At 42.6% G+C, this 22,729-nt stretch overlaps 1 protein-coding gene across 1 annotated transcript in view; it reads left to right on the top strand.

The window, feature by feature from the left end:
• EXD3 (exonuclease 3'-5' domain containing 3) overlaps nucleotides 1-22,729 on the top strand; it is a 297,266-nt gene that overhangs the window by 81,375 nt on the left and 193,162 nt on the right. Inside the window, 3 exon segments of the mRNA XM_040531839.1 lie at nucleotides 13,300-13,364; nucleotides 17,504-17,671; nucleotides 18,985-19,152. Coding sequence (XP_040387773.1) covers nucleotides 13,300-13,364; nucleotides 17,504-17,671; nucleotides 18,985-19,152 — 401 coding nt within the window.

Raw genomic sequence — 22,729 nt, 5'->3', positions numbered from 1 at the left:
CTTTGGGCCCCTCACTACGAGAAGGACATCGAGGCCCTGGAGCGTGTCCAGAGAAGGGCTACGGAGCTGGTGAAGGGCCTGGAACACAAGTCCTGTGAGGAGCAGCTGAGGGAACTGGGGGTGTTTGGTCTGGAGAAGAGGAGGCTCAGGGGAGACCTTATTGCTCTCTGCAACTGCCTGAAAGGAAGGTGTGGGGAGCTGGGGGTCGGCCTCTTCTCACAGGTAACCAGCGATAGGACTGGAGGGAATGGCCTCAAGTTGCGCCAGGGGAGGTTTATGTTGGAAATGAGGAGACATTTCTTCTCAGAAAGAGCAGTCAGGCATTGGGATGGGTTGCCCAGGGAGGTGGTGGCATCACCGTCCCTGGGGGTGTTCAAGGAAAGATTGGACGTAGTGCTGAGGGACATGGCTTGGTGGGTGACATTGGTGGTAGGGGGGTGATTGGAGCAGGTGATCTTGGAGGGCTTTTCCAACCTTTATGATTCTACGAAGCTGCATATTAAGCATGTGAGAAAGAAATCTCTATTCACGATGTGCTGTCCTGCTTTCCCTACGTGTAGCTTGGCAGTATCTGCCCCTCATAAGCAGAACTTGTCAGTGTTTTTCAGCAGCATTCTGTAGGAGTTCCCAGCATGTTTTCCCCATCCCAGGTGAGCTGCAGCCTTATGCTCATGTGAGAAAGCTCGGTTGCACCCTTTTTTTTGCCTCACTTAATAAGCTGAACTCCTCACAACTGTACAACATAGAACAAAAAGAGTTTCCATCCCCACTCCTATGTGAAACAAGATCTGGAGTGTCTTCTTGATATTTAGTTAAAGCATTTAATAGTACAACTTTATAGAAAGCTAAATAACCCGAATTTAGGTGAAATTCTTTACTTAAGCAGAAATTAAGCATGAATTAAAACATGGATTTAAAAGTTAGTATGTGGTCCCAGCTCAGTAAAATGCTTCCTTAATTGACATGTATGGAAATGTTTGTGTCAGCTCTGTTGCTTGAGAATTTCATCCCCAGAGCTTTTCCTTCATAGATGTTTAGGTTTAAAGCTTTGGCTGAAATACATTGATGCCACTTGATTGGGATGTGTTAAAATACATTGACTTTTTCAGCTGAAGGAGTGAACCTTTGTGTTGGGGTACTGGAAGTGGACCAGGTGTTTCTAGCTATGCATTTTAACACGGTCTTAAATGCACAGTCTAAATACTTCACTAACATCAGCTCTCAGCAAGCAAAAGTGTCTATTTTACCTTCTATTTTTAAAAACAATTTAATTCTTATTGGAATACTTTTAGAGCAAAGCTTCCTTGAAACTCATTTCTTATCTTCAATGATCTAAATGGTCTCAGCTATTAACAAAACAACAAAAAAGTGAGTTTCTGTTTTACTGGAAGGGTTATTTTAACATGCTGCTGAAATGCTGGCGTAAAAGCTGAAGTATTTTTCAGGCTCAAGTTGGCTTTTTCAGGTATAACCTACAGGTTTCCATTTTTTTTCCAGCCAAAGTTGAAAACAAATTGTTTGATGGATATTAAATACCTGAATCATCTTTACCAGTTACGTATCATTGATTTTCACTGAAAATTACAACCAGTTTATCAGTGAGTCATTGAGTTGTGCTGGTTTTCCGAAGAAAAGCCTGGATACAAAAGATTGGGAGCAGGCAGTCTGTGGTACATTGATTCATCATCCCGTGTCCATGGGAAGTGTCTCTGCCAGACTCATTTGTCTTTACCTAAACTTCTTGCAACCATAGAGTTTCATTATGGCAGCATCTTCTTGTGTAATCTCAAAGATGACCTGATATATTTGAGGTGAGTGTTTTATTATTTTCAAAAACATGGCTTTTTAGCTTGCTCACTTGTCTTACGTGGCCCCATGAGTCAGTGTGTAATTCACCATTCAGTTCTGTAAGGGCAGAAGGAGAAGGTGAACTGCAGGCTTCAGGTGTTCATTCACTCTCCTGTACCAGAAAAAGAGTGTCTGTCAATAATAATTAAAAACAATTAGGAGTGTCCTCATTAGTGTTAACCTTTGCAACTAATAATTGCTGCCCATTCCTCTTCCTTGAAAGAAAGGAGGTTAGTGTTTTAAAAAGGAAGCTGGATGGCTTCGAAACATGTATCAGGGCTTTTTAGTGTTAACTGTTGGGTTTGGTGCCTTTTTTTTTTTTTGTATGTGTGGAAACCTATTTAGGAGAGACAGTTAAAGGCTTTTAGGTTTTTTAGGTTTAGAACTCAGGGATTTCCAGAGATGTCTGAAGAACAGAAAATGCTATCTTTTTAGCTTTACTTTTCATCTGATGCTCCTTTTCCAAATTGTAGTTCGATCTGCTAGACCGGCTGAGGCTTCTGTTCTGACAGTCACTGAGTAGCCAAAAAATGAGGACATGTAATAACACCCCCCCCCACACACGTTTATCCTGGATAGTATTAGTTTTCTTCATCTTTGCAGAATTTATAAGCTTAAAAGAAGAAATTGCTGGCTTTCCAGAATATTGTTTTAAATGTTGTTTTTAAACTCCCGAGTTTCCATTTCCATTAAAGTGTTATTAACTGGGTGTAGGGGTGTTGACTGATATCCTGGTTATAGCAGATCTCTTCTGAGGCTTGATGATCTGTGATAAGAGAGCAGCCAGCACTCAGTGCTGAGATGTGGTCAGTGGCTGATTCCACAGCAGTGAGTTATCAGCACTTCTGGGAGCGTGATGACTCGCTCCTTACCGCTCCCTCCACAGCAGTGACACATTTTATGGGAACAAAACCCTTTTCTCTTTATCACTGAAAAAAATGTATGGTGCTGTTGGCTAAAATGAGGAAAAATAGCTTGGGCTGAAGTTTTCGGAGAAAAAAATATTTTATGATGAAAAAGTATTTTTAACCTTAATAGATTTGAACAGAAGAACACAAGCCACGGGCAAGGGTGTGTCAAGCTCAGCAGCTTCAGTAGCCTCTGACCATAACTCATAGTGAATATGTATAGGGAGAGGGTGGAAAAAATCAGAAGGGGATGAGGGAGTGAGTGCCCTGCTGTCCTCCTCTTTGCATGTGCCTGGCTTCCATCGGTCAGCAGCTCGGAGTCCTCCTATGCCAAGGACTGTTTTGTCATCTTTGTGCTTAACGTTGAGGTCATACCCCATGCAACAGATGAGGAAACCATTAAAAGTGCTGCCAGTTACTTGCAAAAGGTTAACAATTGCTATATTTTTAGGCTTTTATTAATTTGAATTTCATCACCTGCCTAAAAAGCAAGCTGTTAGTGTTATTTTTAGAATTGCCACTTCTGTAAAAATAGGTGCACTTTTCCTTGTAAAACAGGGGCGTATTGAAAGTATCTGATAATGCTTTCTGTGTGTCTGAAGTGATGACCCATGTTCGTGAGCAGGCTGATGGTGTCAGATGCTCTCCTTGGCCACTGTACCAGAGGAAGGGGTGTTTGTGCTCCCTGCATGGGTCGTCTCGGCCAGCGAGATGGGCTAAGGACGTGCCCAAAGCTTGGCGACTTCTTGGTTAGATTTCATTTTTATTTGTTTCAGTTGGCCCCAGATCTGAAGAGCATCTTTTGCTTACATGCCATGGACAATGCCTAGATTTTGTTGTTGTTCAGGTGTCTGTGTGCACTAAGTGGGAGGGAGAATGCGAGTGCCCCTTTGGGCTGCTGTGGGTGGGTTGGTGAGCAGCAGGTCTGGACTGGGGCAGCTGGTAAGCAACTTCCCCGTCTCCTCACTGACAGAAAGTGCTCGTAAAGTAAGAGGAAAGTGTTATTGGCTGTTCTGCTCGTACAAGCAAGCCTTTTATTTTAACGAGAGTGCGTTTTGTTTGATCTGCGTTTTTTGGGGGGGATGATGAATTTTAGCCATTATGAAAACAAAACCCATGGTTATTTGTAAGGACTGCTTTATAAGAAGCATATGTGTGCTTTATTATTCTTTTGCTTGGAGTGTGGGGATTGTTTTCAGTTGGGAGGTTGCATTAGAAGAATGTGAACTTCTGACTCACTGAAAAATAGAGCGTGTATTAGCAAAATTGTGAGGTTTCCTATTATGTTTTCATAACTCAAATTTCTCAGAATGGAAGTGATCTCTTTTTGCCTTTAGTGAAAGAATGACTTTTACTGCCATTGAGAACGAATGGATTTTTCTTCTAGAAAAAGTTGTATTGCATTTAATATACTTTTACTCTACCCACTATCCTTCATTCCCACTTTTCTTTTCTCCAGAGTAGCAGCTTCTCTCTCTGAGGGTGATCTGCCTGTGGAACTCATTCTTCAGCCACGTTTCTGTTTGATGTCTAAATTTTGACTTTTCCATGATGACGTAGTCAACAGTAAGGACCAAGGTGTGGCTAAACACGGTGATCCCAAGAAGGGGTCGACTCAGCTAATGGCATCTGAGGAATCCCAGCTTTCCTCTGGAAGAATCAAATGAGAAGCATGAAATTGGCTTTGAATGCTTAGTTGATTTGCGGTAAGGGTTTGCAAAGATACTAGAGAAAATACAAGTAGAGCTAACCCTGTGATACAATATTGCACGTTACCACCTTAAGGCAAGAGACCAAAACCAGAGGCTACAATTTTTGGAATTGCTGGCCTAAGCTGCTACTTCTACATGTAAGGTCTGTCTGAAAGTTGGAGAAGAACCTCCAGAAGATAAGCTCCCAGATGCTGAACCCCTCACAAAGTGATGCAAGATGTCTTCTGTTTAGTGAAACAAATACCTCATTTTAATTAAATAGAAACTTTCCCCTGTGCTTTTGATATGAAGAGAAAACTTCTGGGGGAACCTAACTTTTCAGTCTGGCCTATGAACCAAAGCATAAACTGATTTTGCAGTTCCAGTTGTTGCATGGAGCACCATGTCGTGGTGGTGTGTTTGGTGAAGGCAACGCTTTGGTAATGATTCCAGCCAGGGGCACTTTGTCTGCTGTAGCAACACTGCAGGGGCCATCCAGCCAGGGCCCGTGCGCTGTGCCTACAGACCTGCTCTCCTCTGGTAAGCAGGAGACAAAGACCGTCATGTAAGAGGCTGCCAAGGCTGGAAGAAGAGCGTCAGAAACAGTCACAGCTGGTCAACAAGCTCAGGAGTAAGGAACCATTCTCGTTAAATGCAAATTCTGGCTACTGAAAATGAGCTGATGTTCGTAATCAGGAGGCTACAAGTGATGAGCTTGCTTGGTTTTGTTCTTTTTTTTTTTTTTTATCTCCTTTTTTTTTTTCCTCCTGTCTGATGCGGATACTTCCATGGACTGCAGAAGGTGAAGCCAAATGTGTGAATGAAGACCTGGAGGGACATGCAATGAATTCTTTTCCTTTGGTGAACCTAGACTCACAGACCTCCCAAAGGGCTAAATCTTTAATGTTAAAATTATAGGGGAGGTGTGTGGTGTATGGAGCTTTTAAGACTGCAGTAACTGTGTGTGGTTGCTTCCCTTTTGAGATCTGAAGCCTTCTGTGCGGTGAAGTTCAAAGCTCCATCGATTAGAAAGCTGTAGCTAAAATTGGAAACTGATCCAAAGGCTGGAGTCAGCCAGACATACCTTATTCAGACGGACCCTCTCTGTGTTGTTGCTTCATTTCCTTATTGTTTGAATTCAGCTAAACCAACATAGTTATACCTTTAAAAAGCATATTTGTCTTTTGCGGGAGACGCATTTAAGGAATGGTGGCTGGGCATGCTGAGTGTGTTTTGGAGCTCTGGAAATTGTGCTAAAGCGGAGCAATTTATTGCTTCTGAAATGAAATAGTTTTGTGACATTTGATCTTCTTGTAAATTTTGCACTGGAGATTTCAGTGGTGGGATATAATTAACATTTAAATTGGTTGGGCTCTTATGGCAGCATTCCTCTGCCTGTCTGCAGACACTGGTACAGTCGACCTTTCCCTGTAAGCAAATAGCTCTGGGGAGCTTTTATTCTTAGTGGGAATCTACTGACTGCAGCTGGTGGGGATTCGGATGAATCACTGAGTGGTTACCCCTTAGTCATAGTGTGCTTGGAAGTGAACTGCTATCATTCCTGGAAATATCCATTTCTGCTAAGATAGAGACTCTGCCATGAGAAAGTGTAAAAGAGCCTACGAGCCCTTTGGTGCAGGTGCCTCTGAAATAGGAGTGGGCACTCTTGTGAGTGTAAAACCTCCCAGTCCCCAGGATAATTCTAATTTACATTTCAAAGTAATGTGCAGGGGAGGAGAAGGATGCATTGGAAGTTCGTCCTCAATTAAGGGGAATTTGCAGATCTGAACAGGAGATGGTGTGGACATTTGCTAGGCAGCTGATGGGGCGTTTTCCCTGCTGCCTCCATGACAGAGGCTCATATGTCAGCCAGGGACAGTGAGGTACAGCCAGGACAGCGAGAGGAAGAGAAGAGCTTTAGGAAGCCCTCCTCATCATGCTGGTGTTCGCTGCTGTAAACCTGAGCCCGAATGCTTAGAGCAGCAGGCTTCCTTCCAGGCTCTGCAGCAAGAGAATTTCCCAAACTGGCTCCCAGGAGAGGCTTTTAGCTGTGCTTGGGGTGCCTGGGGTGTGTTGTCTTCAACTGATCCACGCTCTCATTCCAGTCCCTTGCAGTGTGTTGGTTGAACTCTTAACTCTGGGGGAAGTACCGTGGGCGCTGGCTCCCAAGTGCTTCAGCAGCATCCACAGATATTCACGTGCCCAAGATGAGTGCGAGCCCCACGGCCATAGCATATGGTGGTCCCTGACCTCACGGGAGCATCGTCAGTTTTGGGGCACGGAGGTGCAGCAGGAAGAGAGGGCAAACATGGCAGTTGCATGGTAGGCACTGCCCTTGCTTTGGCACCAGCCTTGCTAGCATGGTTTCTCAGCTGTTTGGAACTCTGCCTTTCTGGCTGCTAGCTGAGTTGTTTGATTTTTCATCCTTTATGGGGAGAGTTCATACTGGGGAAAACCGTGGTTTTATTACTTCTCCTCACCCACACCTATAACTTACTTGGTACAGTGTTGTGTCTGTAGAGCAAAACCCTTTGTGACATTTATATTCAGAAACAGAACTGAATGAGAATGGTGAAAAAAAGACTTTGGATTTGCAGAAGATGGCGGCTGTCCCAGCTGTGCTCTTGTATCCGCGTGGATGCAAAGTAAGCAGAGGTTGCATTTCATTGTGGATGAACAAGGAACTACAGTCCTTGTTACTCTTTGGAAAAATAAGAGCAAATTGTGGCTCTGCCATTAAAAGACATTTAGAACACGTGTTCTCAGTAAGAAATGCAGGATGGATCAGTGCGAAGGGCATGGATCGCTGCCGGCCCGCTGCTCAGGATGTTACGTCCACCAAGGTCTGGTCAGCTCCGTGTCAGGATACTAAGTCCTGCCTCTGGCTTCTGCAGCTTCTGATGTGCTGACTCCCCTTTGCTGGTCCTGCCTCTGAAACTGAGGAAGGTCGATTGCTGCGTTAGCCTGGCTGACAGGTCATCTTTGAGCTGGATGCACCCGGGCTGAAACATGGCGATTACTCCAAAAGGAGCAGCAAAAAGCAGCAAGCTGCTGAAGCTGGGCGGGGAACGTGTCCTTGGGAACGTGCTTCCTAGGGGCGCTGTGGGCAGGGGGCCTCTTGTTGTGTGAACGTCACAGTGGTTTGGGGGAGATTTCCGCATTTCATTCATAGGTGTGTTGGAGGCCTCATCTCCTGCTCGTGTTGCTGACACAGCGTGGAGCATCTCTTGAAAGGTGAGTCAGGGACATCGCGGCTGGACCAGAGTGTTGCAGTAACATGATCCTAGCTCTTCTGCTGCTGCTTTTTTTTTTTTTTTTTTAAGAAAGTAGCCATATCTATTTTGACAGGTGACTGTAAATTCTAATTTTCTGATATCTTTACCTACTCCACTGCTTATGTACCATGTTAAGTATCTCTCCCCACACCCTATGATAAATTCAGGTGAGAATGAATTTCTGAAAAAAGCCTCCTACAAAGCAAAAGGAGAACGGCACTCCCGTTTCCTACTGGCTAATACCCAGTGCATATAACATGGTTTTTAAAAATAATACAGCATTTTACCTTCTGTATCTTTATTCTTTATTGTATCTACTTTCTCGTAGGTTATCTTTTTTTTTCTCTTTTTCTTTTTTTTTAATACAACACAGAACACAGAATTTCACAGTGTGTGTTATATAGTACCTGTATATTCTAAAATTGTTTTGGTATATTTCAAATATTATTTCAGATAGGCAGGAGAAATTCCATATGGAATCATTTTCTGAAGTTCAAAAATATTTAAACAAGATTGGAATGTTTATGTTGTGTGCACTTGTTAAAAGTGGGCACAATAAAAACACTTAGAAGGTGTGAAAATCTAAAATTTCCTATTGAGGAATTTTGTTTCTTTTCAGTTTAGTCAACTTGTTCTTAGAGATCAAACATTTGTCTGAAGAGAATGTTTCTGTTCATTTTTTGCATCATCAAAGTGATGTTTCTCTTCCCTATCAGCCTTCTCTTCTACAAATCCAGCATGCATTTGATATGAGCCACAGACACTTTTCTGAAAAAAAAATGAGGCAAAGTAGATTTTGATAAGAGATTTTGATTAATTCTTAATCCACATAGTATGCTATTTGTTGGATTTCTGTTGCAATCATGACATTTAAATAACCCGTGACACTGCTGAAACAGGGGGTTGCTGAATATCGCTCTGCTCACTCCTCTCCCTCTGCCAGTTTGTAGATTGCCTGTACATCTATAGATCTTTATTCTTAAGTGCAAACAGACTAGGTGCATTTCTGTTGACATGGAAGTGTCTGGAACCGTTGTTTTCCTTTCAGAAAAATATCTCAAATGTTTTTGCAGATTGATGAGAGTTTTCACAGAAGATGGATTTCAGGGATTTATTGCAGGGGCTCACAAAACAATGGATAGTACTGAAAATTCACTGATTGTTTAGTGGGGTATTGTACGTTTTGCGTATTTTGTTGTATATTTCATTAAACATTTATTAAAATCCTGTTAATTTTCAAGGCAAAGGTGTAAGCTCTCTGCCTAAAGAAGGTTTAAGCATTTGCATGTTGGTCTTGACCTTCCTTGTCCTTCCTATCCAGGAATTTCAGCTGTAATTGACTACCTAATATGATCCTGAATTTCAATCACATAATCCCCTTTTCCTTTTTTTATTTTTTTTATTTTTTCTTTTCCTTTTTTCTTTTACTTTTTGCATTCTGTATCTCTTAATTCATTGACTGTAATTCTTCCAGGTCTCAGGCCATGGGGTGTTCAATGGCTTTTGACACAAAGCAAGTGTTGAGAGACTTTTCACTGGTAAATTCTTCCTCTGGGGTTTGATGTCTCACTTTCCCTATGTGAGACACACAAATAGCCTCAGTCAGAAAGTGGATTTGTCTTGCCAGGGCATTTCAGCAGAATCGGTGAATAATACAGCAGAATTTTGCAAGGATGCAATAGCAAAACCACTGCTTTACCTCACCAGCCTGCAGGCACATTTTTTGTTGTGATCACAGCAGGTTTTGAGTGATCTATGCACAAAGGAAAAAGAGAGAATGAACAGAAAGCAGTTTATGGCTTTCCTCAAAGACACTTTTCTAACTCAAAAATATAAGCCTTGTGGTTTATATGGTTTTGAAATGTAACCACAGATATTGAGAACTGGAAAAGATCTGATTTACCATCTCCTTCAAATTTGGTACCAGATTCAGGGCAGAGGAAATTTATTTTTGTAATGAAAAATATTAAAAGGAAATATGTTAATATCTTTAAAATAAATAAATAAATAAAAAGCAGGAACATATTTGGAGAAACTATCATATGAAAAAAATCTAGGTCGTTTGTGCCTTGATGGAGTATGTGTAGATGTGTCTCTGTAACCTCCACCAAAGTGTTGTAATCTTGTTTTGGTGAAGCTCTACCAGATGTTTAATGGTTCACAACTCCCTTTCTTTGGAGCAGCAAAAAATCAATGTCAGACTACGGGCTTCGTCTTCAAGCTTGATCTCAGAACTGAATGGGGTTTGCTGTCTGGGACATGTCTCAGCTTCTCTAGTTTGCGAGCTGGGTAGATCTGGCCATGCTTGGCAGCTCGTGGCTGGCAGCAGAGAGAGATGATGCCCTCCCACTCACTACACTGTTTTTTTTATGCTGTTTGATATGGCCCCATCCTTCTTTTGTTTGTTTTGCTCATTGAATGACCCATTTGCTAATAGTTGGGTATCTCCTCATTATGTAAGAGTCTCTGTAGGATTTAACTTTTCTTCAAAAAGGAAGATTCTTGATGTTCTTGATATGTAGAACGTAAAGGTATTTTTCTGGCCTCCAGGACCTATCCTTGCTTTTGCAAACACTGTTCTGTAATCATTTTAATATGTCTATCAAACTTTATCTTAGTAATTGCTGTTTCTTACTCCTACTGCTGTGGCTGGAGGTTGGTCCAATATTTTCGTGTTCTTGTCCCCTGATTTGAGCCCAGATGCATTTGTGGTTCAGTTATGACCATTTGGTTTTCAGATGCTTTGCTTTGTTCTTTTTTCCCTTCTATTTCTTCCTCTCTCCCTTTTGCATTGAGCAATCGTCTGCTCTCCCCGTTTGCTCTGGAAAGCTTATGAAACTCCTCATAAGGCCCTCGTCCTTCATCCTTGGATATCTTGGCATTAGTTTCCTGCTGTTTCTCCAGTCCTTTCTCAGATGTGGGTGAGCAGGATCTTGTCTGGTATTCCGATGGGAGCTTAACAGTACTGTTACTGCCAAAGACAGTTGTTCTCACTCCTTCTGGGTGCCTGGAGAGCCAAGGGGAGTCCAGTCCCCAAAGAGGTCCTGCTGGAGCATGAAAAGAGGAATTTTTCTTCATTTCTTTCAGCAGCCAAAACGATGCGGACCTTCCCATCTACATCTTCTTTCCTAGCTTGAGGTTGCGAGGTACAACAGCTCAAGGTCCAGTGTGAACTGTAGCGGCCTTCCCCTCTGGTGAGACTGGCAAAAGAAGAGTGGTGCTTTGTGCTCTCGTTTGTTTGGCTCTAGCAGTGTCTGCTTGCCAGTTGTTTGTTACGTAGAGCCTCTGACCGTGTTTCATCCCCAGGTACTTCCAAGGTTTTGCCTGGTAAGGGAAGAAACCAAACCGCTTGGACGTCAGCATGCTGCAGTGCTGGCTCAGTACTTTCTCTCCTTGTTTAATCCCCGCTCTGGAGAAACACCTGGGAGATGCCTCCCCGTTATGCACAGAGCAGCGCGGGAGCGAGCCCTTCGCATGCGGCCGAGCAGCTGGAGGAGCGGCCGCAGGCGCGAGGGGCTCCGCTCCCCAGCCCTGGCTGCCCCAGCACCGCGGGGAAGTCACCCTCCTGGGGGTACTTCTACTCCCAGGGCCCGGGAGGGATGGGCAACGCTGTTTCCCACTCACCTGTGCCTGCACAGTAGCATGCTGGCAAGATACTGCGGTGTTTAAAAGCGACTGGAGGGACGGTTTTCATGCGAGTGTGTATTGAAATAAAGGCGAGGTTGGATTTCAGCAACAGGGAGGTAAGGTAGGAAAAAATCACGTAAGAACAGGGCTTGTTTTGTTGATTGAGGTTTAGAAAGCGTTTTAACCAGTTGAATTATTGGCTGCATCTGAAGTGAAACACTGCTTTCCTAACTGCTCTCATTTCCTGTATCATTCCAGCTTGTTCGCTGCATTAATTGGAGTTCAGATTTACAGTGTATTTGGTTACACACTGGGCTGCATTCTCTTTTTTTTTTTTCCTTGTGTGTATAAATTCTTTGGGAGTTGGGCCAAGCGGAGAGCGTATGTATGCACACACACACACACGGGCTGAATTTCACTGTTAGTTGCTAATTTTGTGGGGAAAAGGGATCTGGATTTTCTTCTGTTTTCTTGTAAAAAGAGACTTTCCTTTTTCCAAAGAAGAGGCAGCAGCTGAGAACAGCCAGTGTTCAGAGAGTTCAAGATTTCAGAGCAGCAAGAGATGAGAGAAAATAGTATCTTATGAATTGTAAATGTGGCATTTTCAATTTGGCTGGTGTTTCCCAGAGGTTAGTGGATAATGGAAATGCTATCATTCTCCTGGCTCAACCAATAATCAGCTTGCTACTTAAAATATTTTATAAATACTGTGCTTCAGAGTTGAGTTGGATGAGGTAGAGCTTTTCACAGTTGAAGTAGCTTTTTGTGACCTGAAATATGAAGTGAGACGGGATACTAAACGAGAAACCTAGCGTTTTGAAACAAGTTATTTAGGAACTGTAGAAGGCAGAAGGTGATTTAAAGGATGTTTCCTTTTCAGTTGAACATTTTTCTTTTGGCTTTGTGAAAACATAAGAAGAGGTGCACTATATGTGTGAGGAGTGTTTTTTGAGAACTTGTAGATTTTCAAATTCACTCTTCATGTTTAAACTGTTGATACCTGTAGAAGATTTCCATTCAGAATATTGTGAGTCAAAGTTTTTAAGTAAATGACCATGAATTAAATAGAACCAGGTATTAAAAATGTTACTGCTTTTAAAATTAAATATTCCTAAGCATTTAATTCAGAAATAATGATATGATGAATAATATTGGTATCATGAATAATAGTAGGTACAAAATAACCGAATGCCAGTTTTCAAATACCTAGGTAAAAAGAAAAAGAGAATAATTCCAAACAACCTTCTTCTGAAACATTTGATCACCCTTTATTTTTTATGCTTGACACTAATCCCAGCAACATTTCATCTTTCCCCCTTCCTCAAGCGCCACCTCAGCTGCATGCTGTCAGAGCACAGCCTGCTCCCAGGCTGACGTGGGCGAGTTCGGCTCCTGCTCGCCAGGGCTCGCCAAGCAGAGCTCAGCTCCCAAAAAAAGTCACCCACTGCCTCTACCATCCACAGGGCGCAATGAGATTTGCACCTTAGAGCCATTTCGTTAAAAGTTTGTGCGTATTGATAATTCCTTTACAGGCTGCGAAAGACGCTTACTCTTCTGGGAATGTTTTGTTTTAACATTAAAAAGAGAGAGCTGGCGGGGACACCACTGTGGCTGTATTTGATGCATAGCAGCAGCATGATTTAGTTGTAAATGCACTGATACAGCTTTTCCGTATTTGAGCCGGTGTGGGTGTTTAGTTAAAGCCATGCATGGATGGTGTCTGTTATTTTGTTAGGATCTCAGAGTGAGGGGTTTTAGCACTTTAATCCTGACTGACAGTTGGAAGGTTGGTGGTTTCAAACACGGTGGCACAGAGTAGCTGATTTCTCTTCAGTCAAACAATGCACCAGTGTGTCTAGGCTGCCTGTACAGAGCCAATAAATCTGTTTTGTTTTGTTTTTCTCCCCCCTTTCTCTCTCTCCCTCTCTCTCTTTCTTCCCCCTCCTCCAGGCCAGGACCCACTCCTACTGCTGAAAACCCTCCAGCTTCTCTGGACAAAGAAAGAGATGAAGAAGGTAAGGCTGTGTAGCTGAGCCTCCCCTCCTCGCTGCGGTTAATAACTGCATGCAGAGCATGTCCAGACGCAGAATGCTTAGGTCAGACCTGCAATTCTTCATGATTGCTTTCAGTTCCAGCACACAGGGAAAGAGCCTGTGCATTTGCAGCAAGAAGTGAAAAGGTAGCTCTGTGTGATGTGAAGCAGTGAAGGGACTCCTATAAAAGAGCTGAAGTTTACAGGGCTGAGTTACAGGCAAAAAAAAATAATCAAAGTTGCTTTTGTTTTCTTTTAAACACGTTTTTATCCATTAAATTGAGTGTCTTGGGGGAGAGGGAAGAATATTTCTAGTAGCTGAAAAAATAAGGGTTGAAATCAATAGAAAAAGTGCATTTTGCCAAGTGGAATGATATCAAAACCTTTGTGCTCAGGATTTTTTTTACCCTTTTTTTGGTTTGGTTTGGTTTTGCCTTTTAGAGTGGTGAATGCAATTTATATTGCCTCTCTAAAATTAGTGATATATTTTTATACAGCACCCTATGGGCTCTACGTGGAGATTTCTCAGAGGGAGTAAAATAGCCTTCATCTAAATTTGGGTGCTTGCAAACTAACAAAAACACTAGATGTATTCGCTTGGTGGTGAGTTTCCCATGTTTAACTCTGTGCTGTTCAGGCATGTTCGTAGATGAAATGTTCGTTTCTAAAAGACCCCAAAGCCAACAGCTCACCACGTAGCTGTGGAATGTGTCCTGTGTGAAACGGCTGCCGTGGCTATGTTGGTGTACGTGCTCCATCCTAGGTATCTGAAGTGTTTAGTCATTGTCCTTGTCTGGCGCACTGAGACTTTCCATTGCCGATAGTCTGTGGTTCCCAGCCTGAATAATTAAACAACTGGAAACCCAGTGTGAGAGGTGCCTTTCCAAATGGTCCGTCACTGACATAAACTTGAGCTCAGCAACTTGGAAGCTTTGAGCTTTCTATCAAGTTTCATTAGAGTTGGAGGAAAAAAAATATTATTTGTTAGGTCTTGAGGGCAGTTAATCCCGCAGAACAACAGTAGGAAATAATAATCATCAAAATCTCTATGCTGTGTACCCTGGGATGTGTGTGGATTGTGAAGAAAAATACTCTGAAAAAGACAAAGCATCCCGTCGATGTGTCCTTGGGCAGAGAGCACCGCAGCTTTTCTGCTGAGGGTGGAAAAGCTTGAGGATCCCCATGAGTCATGCTGGCAGCTCCGCTCATTGAGTTTGCTCGCTTCTGGACCGATCACCCCAGTAAGATGCATGGTTTTGCAAAGCATGCGCATGGAGGCTTCACAGCAGGGCAGGCCCTGTCCTCTTAGTGCCCATCCTTCAGCCTGTGCTGCCTGCCTGCAGGCATGGGCAGCACCGCGGCTCTGAGCCTGGGGGATGTGTTTCTGAAGCAGGAGGAAAGTCATTTCGGAGAGATGAGGAAGCGGCGCGGTGAGACCAGGCGGTGGCACAGCAGCAGCTGGTTCTAAGGTGGGGAGCCCAGGACGAATGTCCCCAGTGGTTTCTGACATGTACCTGTCACACTAGCACTAAGATGCCCTGATCTTCAGACGTGTGCACCCACAGCAATGCACTTTTTTCAGGAGTACCTGCTGCCCTGCCCTCTGTGTGTAACTCAGTGCCTGGTGCTGCTCTTGTCCTAAGCACACCAGTATCTGACATTCCAGTTAAAATAAATGAGGGAAGTTGACTTAAATAGAGCACAGCCTGCTTCATTGACATTTAAATGGCAGGGAGCTGCTTTGCCTTTTGCTGTGTGGGAGTGTAAGTCAATACTGTCTATTAACTGGTGTGAATCAGTCATCTCCATTAGATGATACCTGGCAGTCTCAAATCAGTGCACATCATCAGAAAGAGGGTACCTGTCCCTGATGTGACCTCAGTCCTGGAACATGGTTATAGGAAGTAATCATTTCCTACATAAGAATGATAGTTTTGTGATAACAGATGCATCAACACACTGCCCTGAGCTGTGAAATAAGGGATCAAAACAGAATGAAGGAGTGTGTAGTTTGAGCATCAGCAAAATTTTCCAATTCCCATGATCTGTCGGGCTGTAGAAATCCCCCAAGGGGCATTCCCTGCCATGGGAATCAATTGAAATGGAAATGGCAATTACATGTTTAAGAGGAATCCTTCTCTGGCAGAGAGAGGAGCCAGGCAGCACAGCACTCCTTCCTCTCTGATTTAGGTGTCTCATGCGTTTTTATTTTTATTTTTTTAATTGGTTGGTCATTTCTCCTCAAACAACACATACCGTAATTGAAGTCTTCAGATTGCTAGGAAGTTTTGGAGGAGGCTTTGCCCCTGTTTAAAAGTGGAGCAGGACTAAGCCTAGATGTGTTGTCGATACTCTTGCCAGTTGTGTAAGTGTTTGGAGATGCTCTGCGTGTGAAAGCAGACTTGGGCTTTTGCAGGACGTGGTGTCTGCTGGCAACCATCCTGCCAAAGTCCAGGCTCTGGTTCCAGCTGAAGGAGGAGCTGAGTGGTGTGGTGAAAGCTCTTGTTCAGTCTAAATGTGCTGAAGTGGGGCTTTGGGGAAAAAAGGAAAAAAAGAGAGGCCATTTATAAACAGTGCAATTTAGTTGGCCAGTTGCTTTGTTTTCCTTTGGCTGTTGTGTTGGATATTTGTGGTTGGATAAGATCTTGCCTTCTCCTTCTGCAGAATCTTGCAGTGAAGTTGGAGCCCTATGTTTAACATTGCAAATTCTTACCACAGTGAAATATACTTACAGGGAGAAAACTGTTATCTGAAGTCACATCTTTGTTAGTCATCAGCTTTTTCTTACTGCATTTGATAATCTAGTGAGAAGGAAACCATTTCTGTCATAAACGATAGGTTTTGTGGTTTTTCCCAACATGAAAGACACTATGGAAAATAACTGTCTTCCAGTAAATATTGTTGATGAATAAAAAAAGAACAAATTCATTGGCAAATTTTCTGTAGATTTTCTTTTGTTTTTTCATGTCATTCTTCAAACTTTATGTTGTTTCCATTGGAAGCCATGACTGAAGCCATCATATACAGTAAATTACAAGTGCTGGCTGCAGGCAGGAATGAGCATCTTTTGGATTTTGCTTTTTAGCCAGAAAAGAAAGAGGGCAGCTGCTCTTAGTGATTTCTTGTTTTCTGTCTCTGCTTTTGCCTTGCTCCACGCCAGTACATGTACCATGCAGTGAAAGGTCCTGTGTGGGTACTGAAGGATGCCACTTCTTCACCCTGCCAACCCTCCGAGCGCCTTGGAAACTACTTCTAATGTAAACATTATAAAGATATTGCTCAGTACTGCTAATTTATCACTTCTACCAGATGGGTAGTAAGTAGCCTATTAACATTCACAAAGTGAGTGTACAATTCCTGCACATTTCTAAACACATCACCCTGGGATTCCTAAGATTTATGGCGTGGTGCTTTCCCAAGTTCCAAGCCCCTTCCTACGGCCTTTAGTTCTGCTGAGGTGTGCGGTGCCTGCCGTGTGGAGGCAGCAGGCAGCCTACAGCAAATACCTTGCTCAGATAGGTTTGGAGCAAAGAATAGATTTACATTTATAGTATTGCAATATGACAGGGTGTGAACTTGGATCTTCCTTTCTTTTTATTCCTGTATGTAAAATCCAAACTATTTCAATACTCCCAAATATTGAGGAGCCATTGTGGCTGAAGTGGGTATAAGGTCAAATATGAAAATTTGTGGTACAGGAGGAGGGGCTTATCTGAGTTATTACTTGCAGGTCTCTTAGAAGATGAGTAGGTTTTTGAGCCCAGTTATCTACCTTCAGTATCACTGTTTTCTTAATAACACCCCTTTTTCCAGCTCGCTTCTTTTCTGCCCCTCCCCCAAATCCCAAGCCCCTTTGTCTGCTCCACGGAACAACTTCTCTGTCTTTATGGGATAATTAGTGTGGACAATTGCTGCTTTTCCCATTGGGTTTGAGGTGCAGTGAGCCATGAAGGAATCTGTAATGACATGAAAAGTCACTGGAGGCGCGGATGGTGGCTGAATAGCAACAGTTACCTCTCTGAATAGATTAAATTAAAAAAAATAAAGCTTTGTGTACAGCCAGGGGAAGGGAGGATTCACTAATCTTTTTGTACATGACAATGTGGTTTTGTATCTCAGCAGCTCAAGGAAGAAATCAGGCGGGGCTTTGCAGGACTGGAGGACCCATTGGCAGGACTCCTGGACATACTGGAGAGCAGCAGCGATTGGAAGGGGAAAGGGCATTCCCTTGGGTATTACATCACCAGTGAGTTGCAGCTTTGGATGAAAGAGCATCCTGCTGTTCAACAGGTTAGAAAATGAGAGAGCAAGAGAGCCTGGGGAAAGGAGAGGGCAATTGATTTGATGTCCCTCAAGTGTTCCCAATTGCACTTCATTCTGTAGTCTAGTGTCTTCTCTGTAGCCTCATAGAAAGGTAGTGTGACAAGGTGTGAAATTCTTACTGAGATGTTGCGATCTAGTGATTCTGGCCTGAAAATGAAATAACATTAGAAACAATGATGTGAGACCTCTGTTTCCCCTTCCAAGCTGGGATTTCCATCTTTCCAGATCAAAGCACTTTGATCAAGCATGGGTCTTACAGCCTTTGCTGGGCTGGAGGCTTTCCCACTGGAACTCACATCGCTGCTGTCAGTATAAACCCAATTGCAGTAATCTGCTCTGCATATTCTTACAGTTCTGCAAATAGAAGCCAGTTACCGTATGATTGCTTAACTCTTACCATCTGGTGGGGAGCTTTTATCATTGGGAACGCAGAAAATGGTAACAGTACAACTTTTCAGCAGCTGGATGATTAGCTTTGTAATTTTGGGTCATCAGATTTTACATCCTAATGTTTGCCATTCCTTATGCCTTCATGTATTCTGACCTCCCAAGATTTCCCTTTTTTATATGGTTTTACCTCTGAACTGCTTACAGTTTTACTTTAACAGTTTTACTTTGCATACTTTTAGATGTGTTGTTTCATTTCCCATTCTTCCAAGTGGTTCTTTTTAGACTTTGAGCTGTGTTTAGATTCTCAAAGAGCACTACCATTACAGTATCTGCAAAGTGCAGTGAAGTGCTACTGGCACTGAAATTCCTGTGCACATGAAATTCATAAGAGAATGGTCATATAAGAACACAAGGATTAATACTTGTGTCTGTGCATCTTGCTACAATGCTTTTGCTTTTCCTGTTGTTCCTGCACCCAGGAGCAAGCCTGGGAATGAAAGCTGAATTCTTAGGCTTGATAGGTGAGATGTCCCTTGAGGGGAGTTGCTGGATTCAAAGAATTTCTTCTGGGAACTAGAGGGGAGAATTTCTAAATAGCTGTGTTAGTAAAAGAGGGCATTTTTCCAGTTTCGTATTTTACTTTTGCACAAGGCCATATGCCTTTTCCAGAATTATCCTGCAAACATTTCATGTTTTTAAATTGGATGCTGTGAAAAAAATGTGTATCATATTGTTCTGATTTCTGCTTGCAGACTCCATGGGGAAATTGGAGAATCCCTTCCCAAGAAATTGGCTTCTTCCACTGTTTAAACAAGCTGCATTTTCAACTGCCATTGAATTGTAGCCATCTTTACTAAATCTGTGTTTGATTTCTTTTTTTTTTTTAATAGTCTGGCATGAAGCTGAAGAAGCTGCAGACCCGTGTACTCAGAATACTAGCCCAGTGCCCAGCTAATCTTCTTGACCCTCTGATTAGCATTTACCAGCTCCATACAGCAGACCGGAACTATTTGCTTGGACATGTCAGTCATCTTTATCACAGTGGCAATTACAAAGAGGTGGGTCATGTCTTTCAAATAAATTTACCTTCCCAGCTCTCTAGTTCTCTGCTAAGGTCTGTGTCCTTTTTTGGATGCATTTCAATGTGAATTCCATTTCATCACAGCAGCTGCACACTGTGAATGGTACAGCTTAGCATGGTCTTCTTATGTACAAGAGTAGACTGTGTTCAACCTAATTTTTTCTAATGGCTGAATACAGAATACTAGCGAGTCCTTCCTCTAACCCTTTTTTGACCTTTGAAAGTAATAGGTTAATAGGGTTTAATATGGAGAATTTAAGAGGATAGATGTATTCTTTGTTTTCCTCGTCCTTGGCGAGAAAAGAAGGGATTTTAGTAGTTGGTCATAGACCTGCTGTGCTATCTCCAGTCTGCCTGCAGCGAGAAGGGGTTGGAAAATCTCTACTCCCACATGATTACTCTAAGCAAAGGGTTCTCAGCTTGAGGAGGTTCTTGAATCTTACGTGTGTGTGTTATTACTCATGTATTTGAGTTTGAGTGACTGACACTGGCAGAAGTTCACTAAAACCAGGATTTGGTATGCTTACCCTGTAGTTTAGGTTTCTTATAGCATCTCTGGCATCACCATTTGCTGATATCCTTGAGAGTGTTTTCAGGAGCAAAATACAATACTGTTAATTTTTCTTATTTTTTGCTTTAAAAAAAAAAAAAAGAAGTTTCTGTGTTTGTTTTCTCAAAGGGAAATAGTTTGCTTTGACAGTGTAAAGCAGCCTGACCTTGCTTAGCAAAAGAAAAACATCAAATAGCATTTTTATAAGTCCTATTCTTCAGTAAAGCTCAATTCTAAAGTAAGGTCATAGAATTCCATTATTTCTGATTTTTTGAAAATAGAAAATAAGCTATTTCATGTGTGATTAGAAGTTCATAGGTAGCTACTTGAAGTATACTTTTTTGCTCAGTAAGTCTTGAACATGAGTGTTTGAAAATCCTAACAGAAGTATATTATTTGACTATATTTAAGTGTGATTTTTAAATCCATGTCTTCAAATATATTTATTATTGTCTTTTAGAAATGCAGTTCTTTCTAGATCTGGTTTTGGAAAGCTCCAAATTTTTGGTGGAATTTGTTTTTCAGTTCTTTTTTCCACAGAAAAGCTCATTTGCTAGTCATTCCAAGTGTGAAGAACAGGAAAGCTCCATTTGTGATTACCCTCAGCCATGACTTTCTTCTAGTGTTGTTTTGTTGCCAGAAGGATGAATAGAATTATCTTCAAGAATAACAGGAAATCTTTTATTCCCCTCGGGGACTGATCATACCTAATTTCACAGCAACTAACCCCCCCCCAAAATGGAACAAAAATGGAACTAGGGCTCTGAACATTTACAATGGACTGTGGCCTGTCTTTTCTTCCTGTTCTTCCCCATCTTTCAGTTGGGCAGTAAAGCAGGTTCAAGTGCAAGTTTTTTCGCTCGTGTCTCATCTGAGAGGACAGAAGTCCTTATAATTCCTTGCTCTTATTATTTGTTTTCTAGCCCACATGCCACATTTACTATAAGGCACAAGACTTATTCCAGATTATTCATTATTCCATTTAACTCTTTTGATACATTTTATTCTATTGTGTTTGAATCCTAGAAGTCCACAGCTTTGATCCATGTGTTGAGATTCCTTTCCCTCACAAAAGTTTTGGAGAAAGATCACTTCAGGAAACAAGATCCCAGAGTTCACTGTGGACAGGCATTGCAGTTACGTGTTTCTGAAGCTCATCTGGGCCTGCCTGTACTAACTCCATGTTAATAGCAGAACTGGTCAGAAGCTGAACTAGTTTGTTAATCACACTGGCCTAAAGTTCTGCAGTTGAGCTAAGCTGCTGGTTCTTGCTCATGAGCTGGAGCGCAGCCTCCCATAGTGGTAGACCTTCCACATGTCAGGGTGCAAGTGTCGTGGGGGTGTCAGTTCATAATGGGAAGAAAGATCATCATTTGTGTGGAGACAGTGGTACATTTGTTGGAAGATGGTGCAGGTGGAGGTAATCTTTTATTCCAATATAATAGCATAAAAGAGTAGCTGGTTTTAGGAGGCACCTGATTGAGATGTGGGATTGAGTTAGCTGGCCAGCGGATGGCAGTATTTCTCTCATGACACAGAACAAACTGATGAAGTGACAATTAAAATAAAAACCAGGGACATATAAGTGGGGTTTCTTTGGAGGTGTCTGGCAGTTTTGGCGTTTTCATCCATTCTTTTGTGAATGGGGTTTGTAGCTGCTGGAGTAATATGGCGTGGGGCCTTGCGTGACACTCCAGAGCAGTGAAGAGCACTTCTGAGTCCTCTCCTCATGGCTCACAGAACATGAAAACTTCTATTTTAGAGGAGAATCTGGACAGAGGGGTTGTAATGTCCATGTCTGGGCAGCTCCATCTGAAATACCTGCAGTTCCATCTGAAATACCTGCAGCTTCATCTCCTCTTAGTGTGGGTTGGGAAGCCCCAAGGCTGCAGGCTGAGGCCGGCCGTGAGGCACCGTGCATTGGGCAGGACCAGGGCGGCCGGCGGCACCACAGCCTTTCATCGGTGGCTCCTCGGGCATGCGGCCCCAAGTGCCGGTGGATGGCTTTGTGGGAAGGGCGATGGCTGCTGGTGGGGCCTGGACAATGTGGGGATTCAGCAGACCGGGGGTAATGCAGTGCGAGCGAGTCTGTAAGAGGCCCTGAATAGGCCAGGCTGTGCTTGAGAAGAATGAGGGGTAGGCAGAAGGCAAGCTAGTGTTTCATGGTCATCTTATGTTACACTTCAGCCTTTCAAAGAGTGTCTGGGGCTGGTTGAATGAACCTCTCTTGCACTGCGAATGCGGGAGGCTAAAGACAAAGGAGACTCTTGTCACTCGCAGGCCTCTTTCGGGAATAAAAGCCATTGTCACATGAACAGGGGCAGTCTGGCAGGCTGTGCATGCTTCAGTGCCCCATGATATCGCTAAGTCTCGGCAGAAATCACATTCAGGGCCCTGTCAGCTTTGATTAGCGGGGTCTCATGACTTAATGTGCTGCGATATTTCATGTCTAAGGGTGGCGGCTGTCTTTCTGTGGAATGAATGCCCTCTATTGTCCACTGAGTTATTTTATTTACATTTTTTTAAACAGCTTATAAAGGTAAAAAGATAGCTGTGCTTAAAAAAAAAATCAAATTCCTTTGCTTCTGGATCAGTAGTAAGTGCTGCTCGGGTCAGATACAGTGAAACTTGTTTTCACAGTCAGCATCAAAGTTCTTGTCTTGTTTAACAGCTTTATAGTAAATTCTGAACAGGTGGCAGTGGAGCTGGGTTTAGGAAGGAAACAATAAATAATCTTTTTAGCCTCTGACAACCAGAAATATTCCTGGGCCTGAGAGAGCTCCCACTCCAACTTCTCTCTGCCAGTGACTACCAGTGTGTCTTTCCCCCTTCATCAGTTTGTTTCATAAACAAGAACACATAAACAAGAACACAGGTCTAGCTTATTAGTGCAACAGGGAGTATTTACTTTTTAACAAGTTGTTGTTGCTCATCCTGACTTCTCTGTTTTCAAAAGCTGAGTGTATTTTTCTACTAACATTTCATTTGTTAATTTATAAATATA

This window comes from Cygnus olor, chromosome 19 (assembly GCF_009769625.2).
Source record: "Cygnus olor isolate bCygOlo1 chromosome 19, bCygOlo1.pri.v2, whole genome shotgun sequence".
Taxonomy (NCBI): Eukaryota; Metazoa; Chordata; class Aves; order Anseriformes; family Anatidae; genus Cygnus; species Cygnus olor.
The sequence above is the reverse complement of the archived record's forward strand: the minus strand, read 5'-3'. Positions and strand labels throughout refer to the sequence as shown.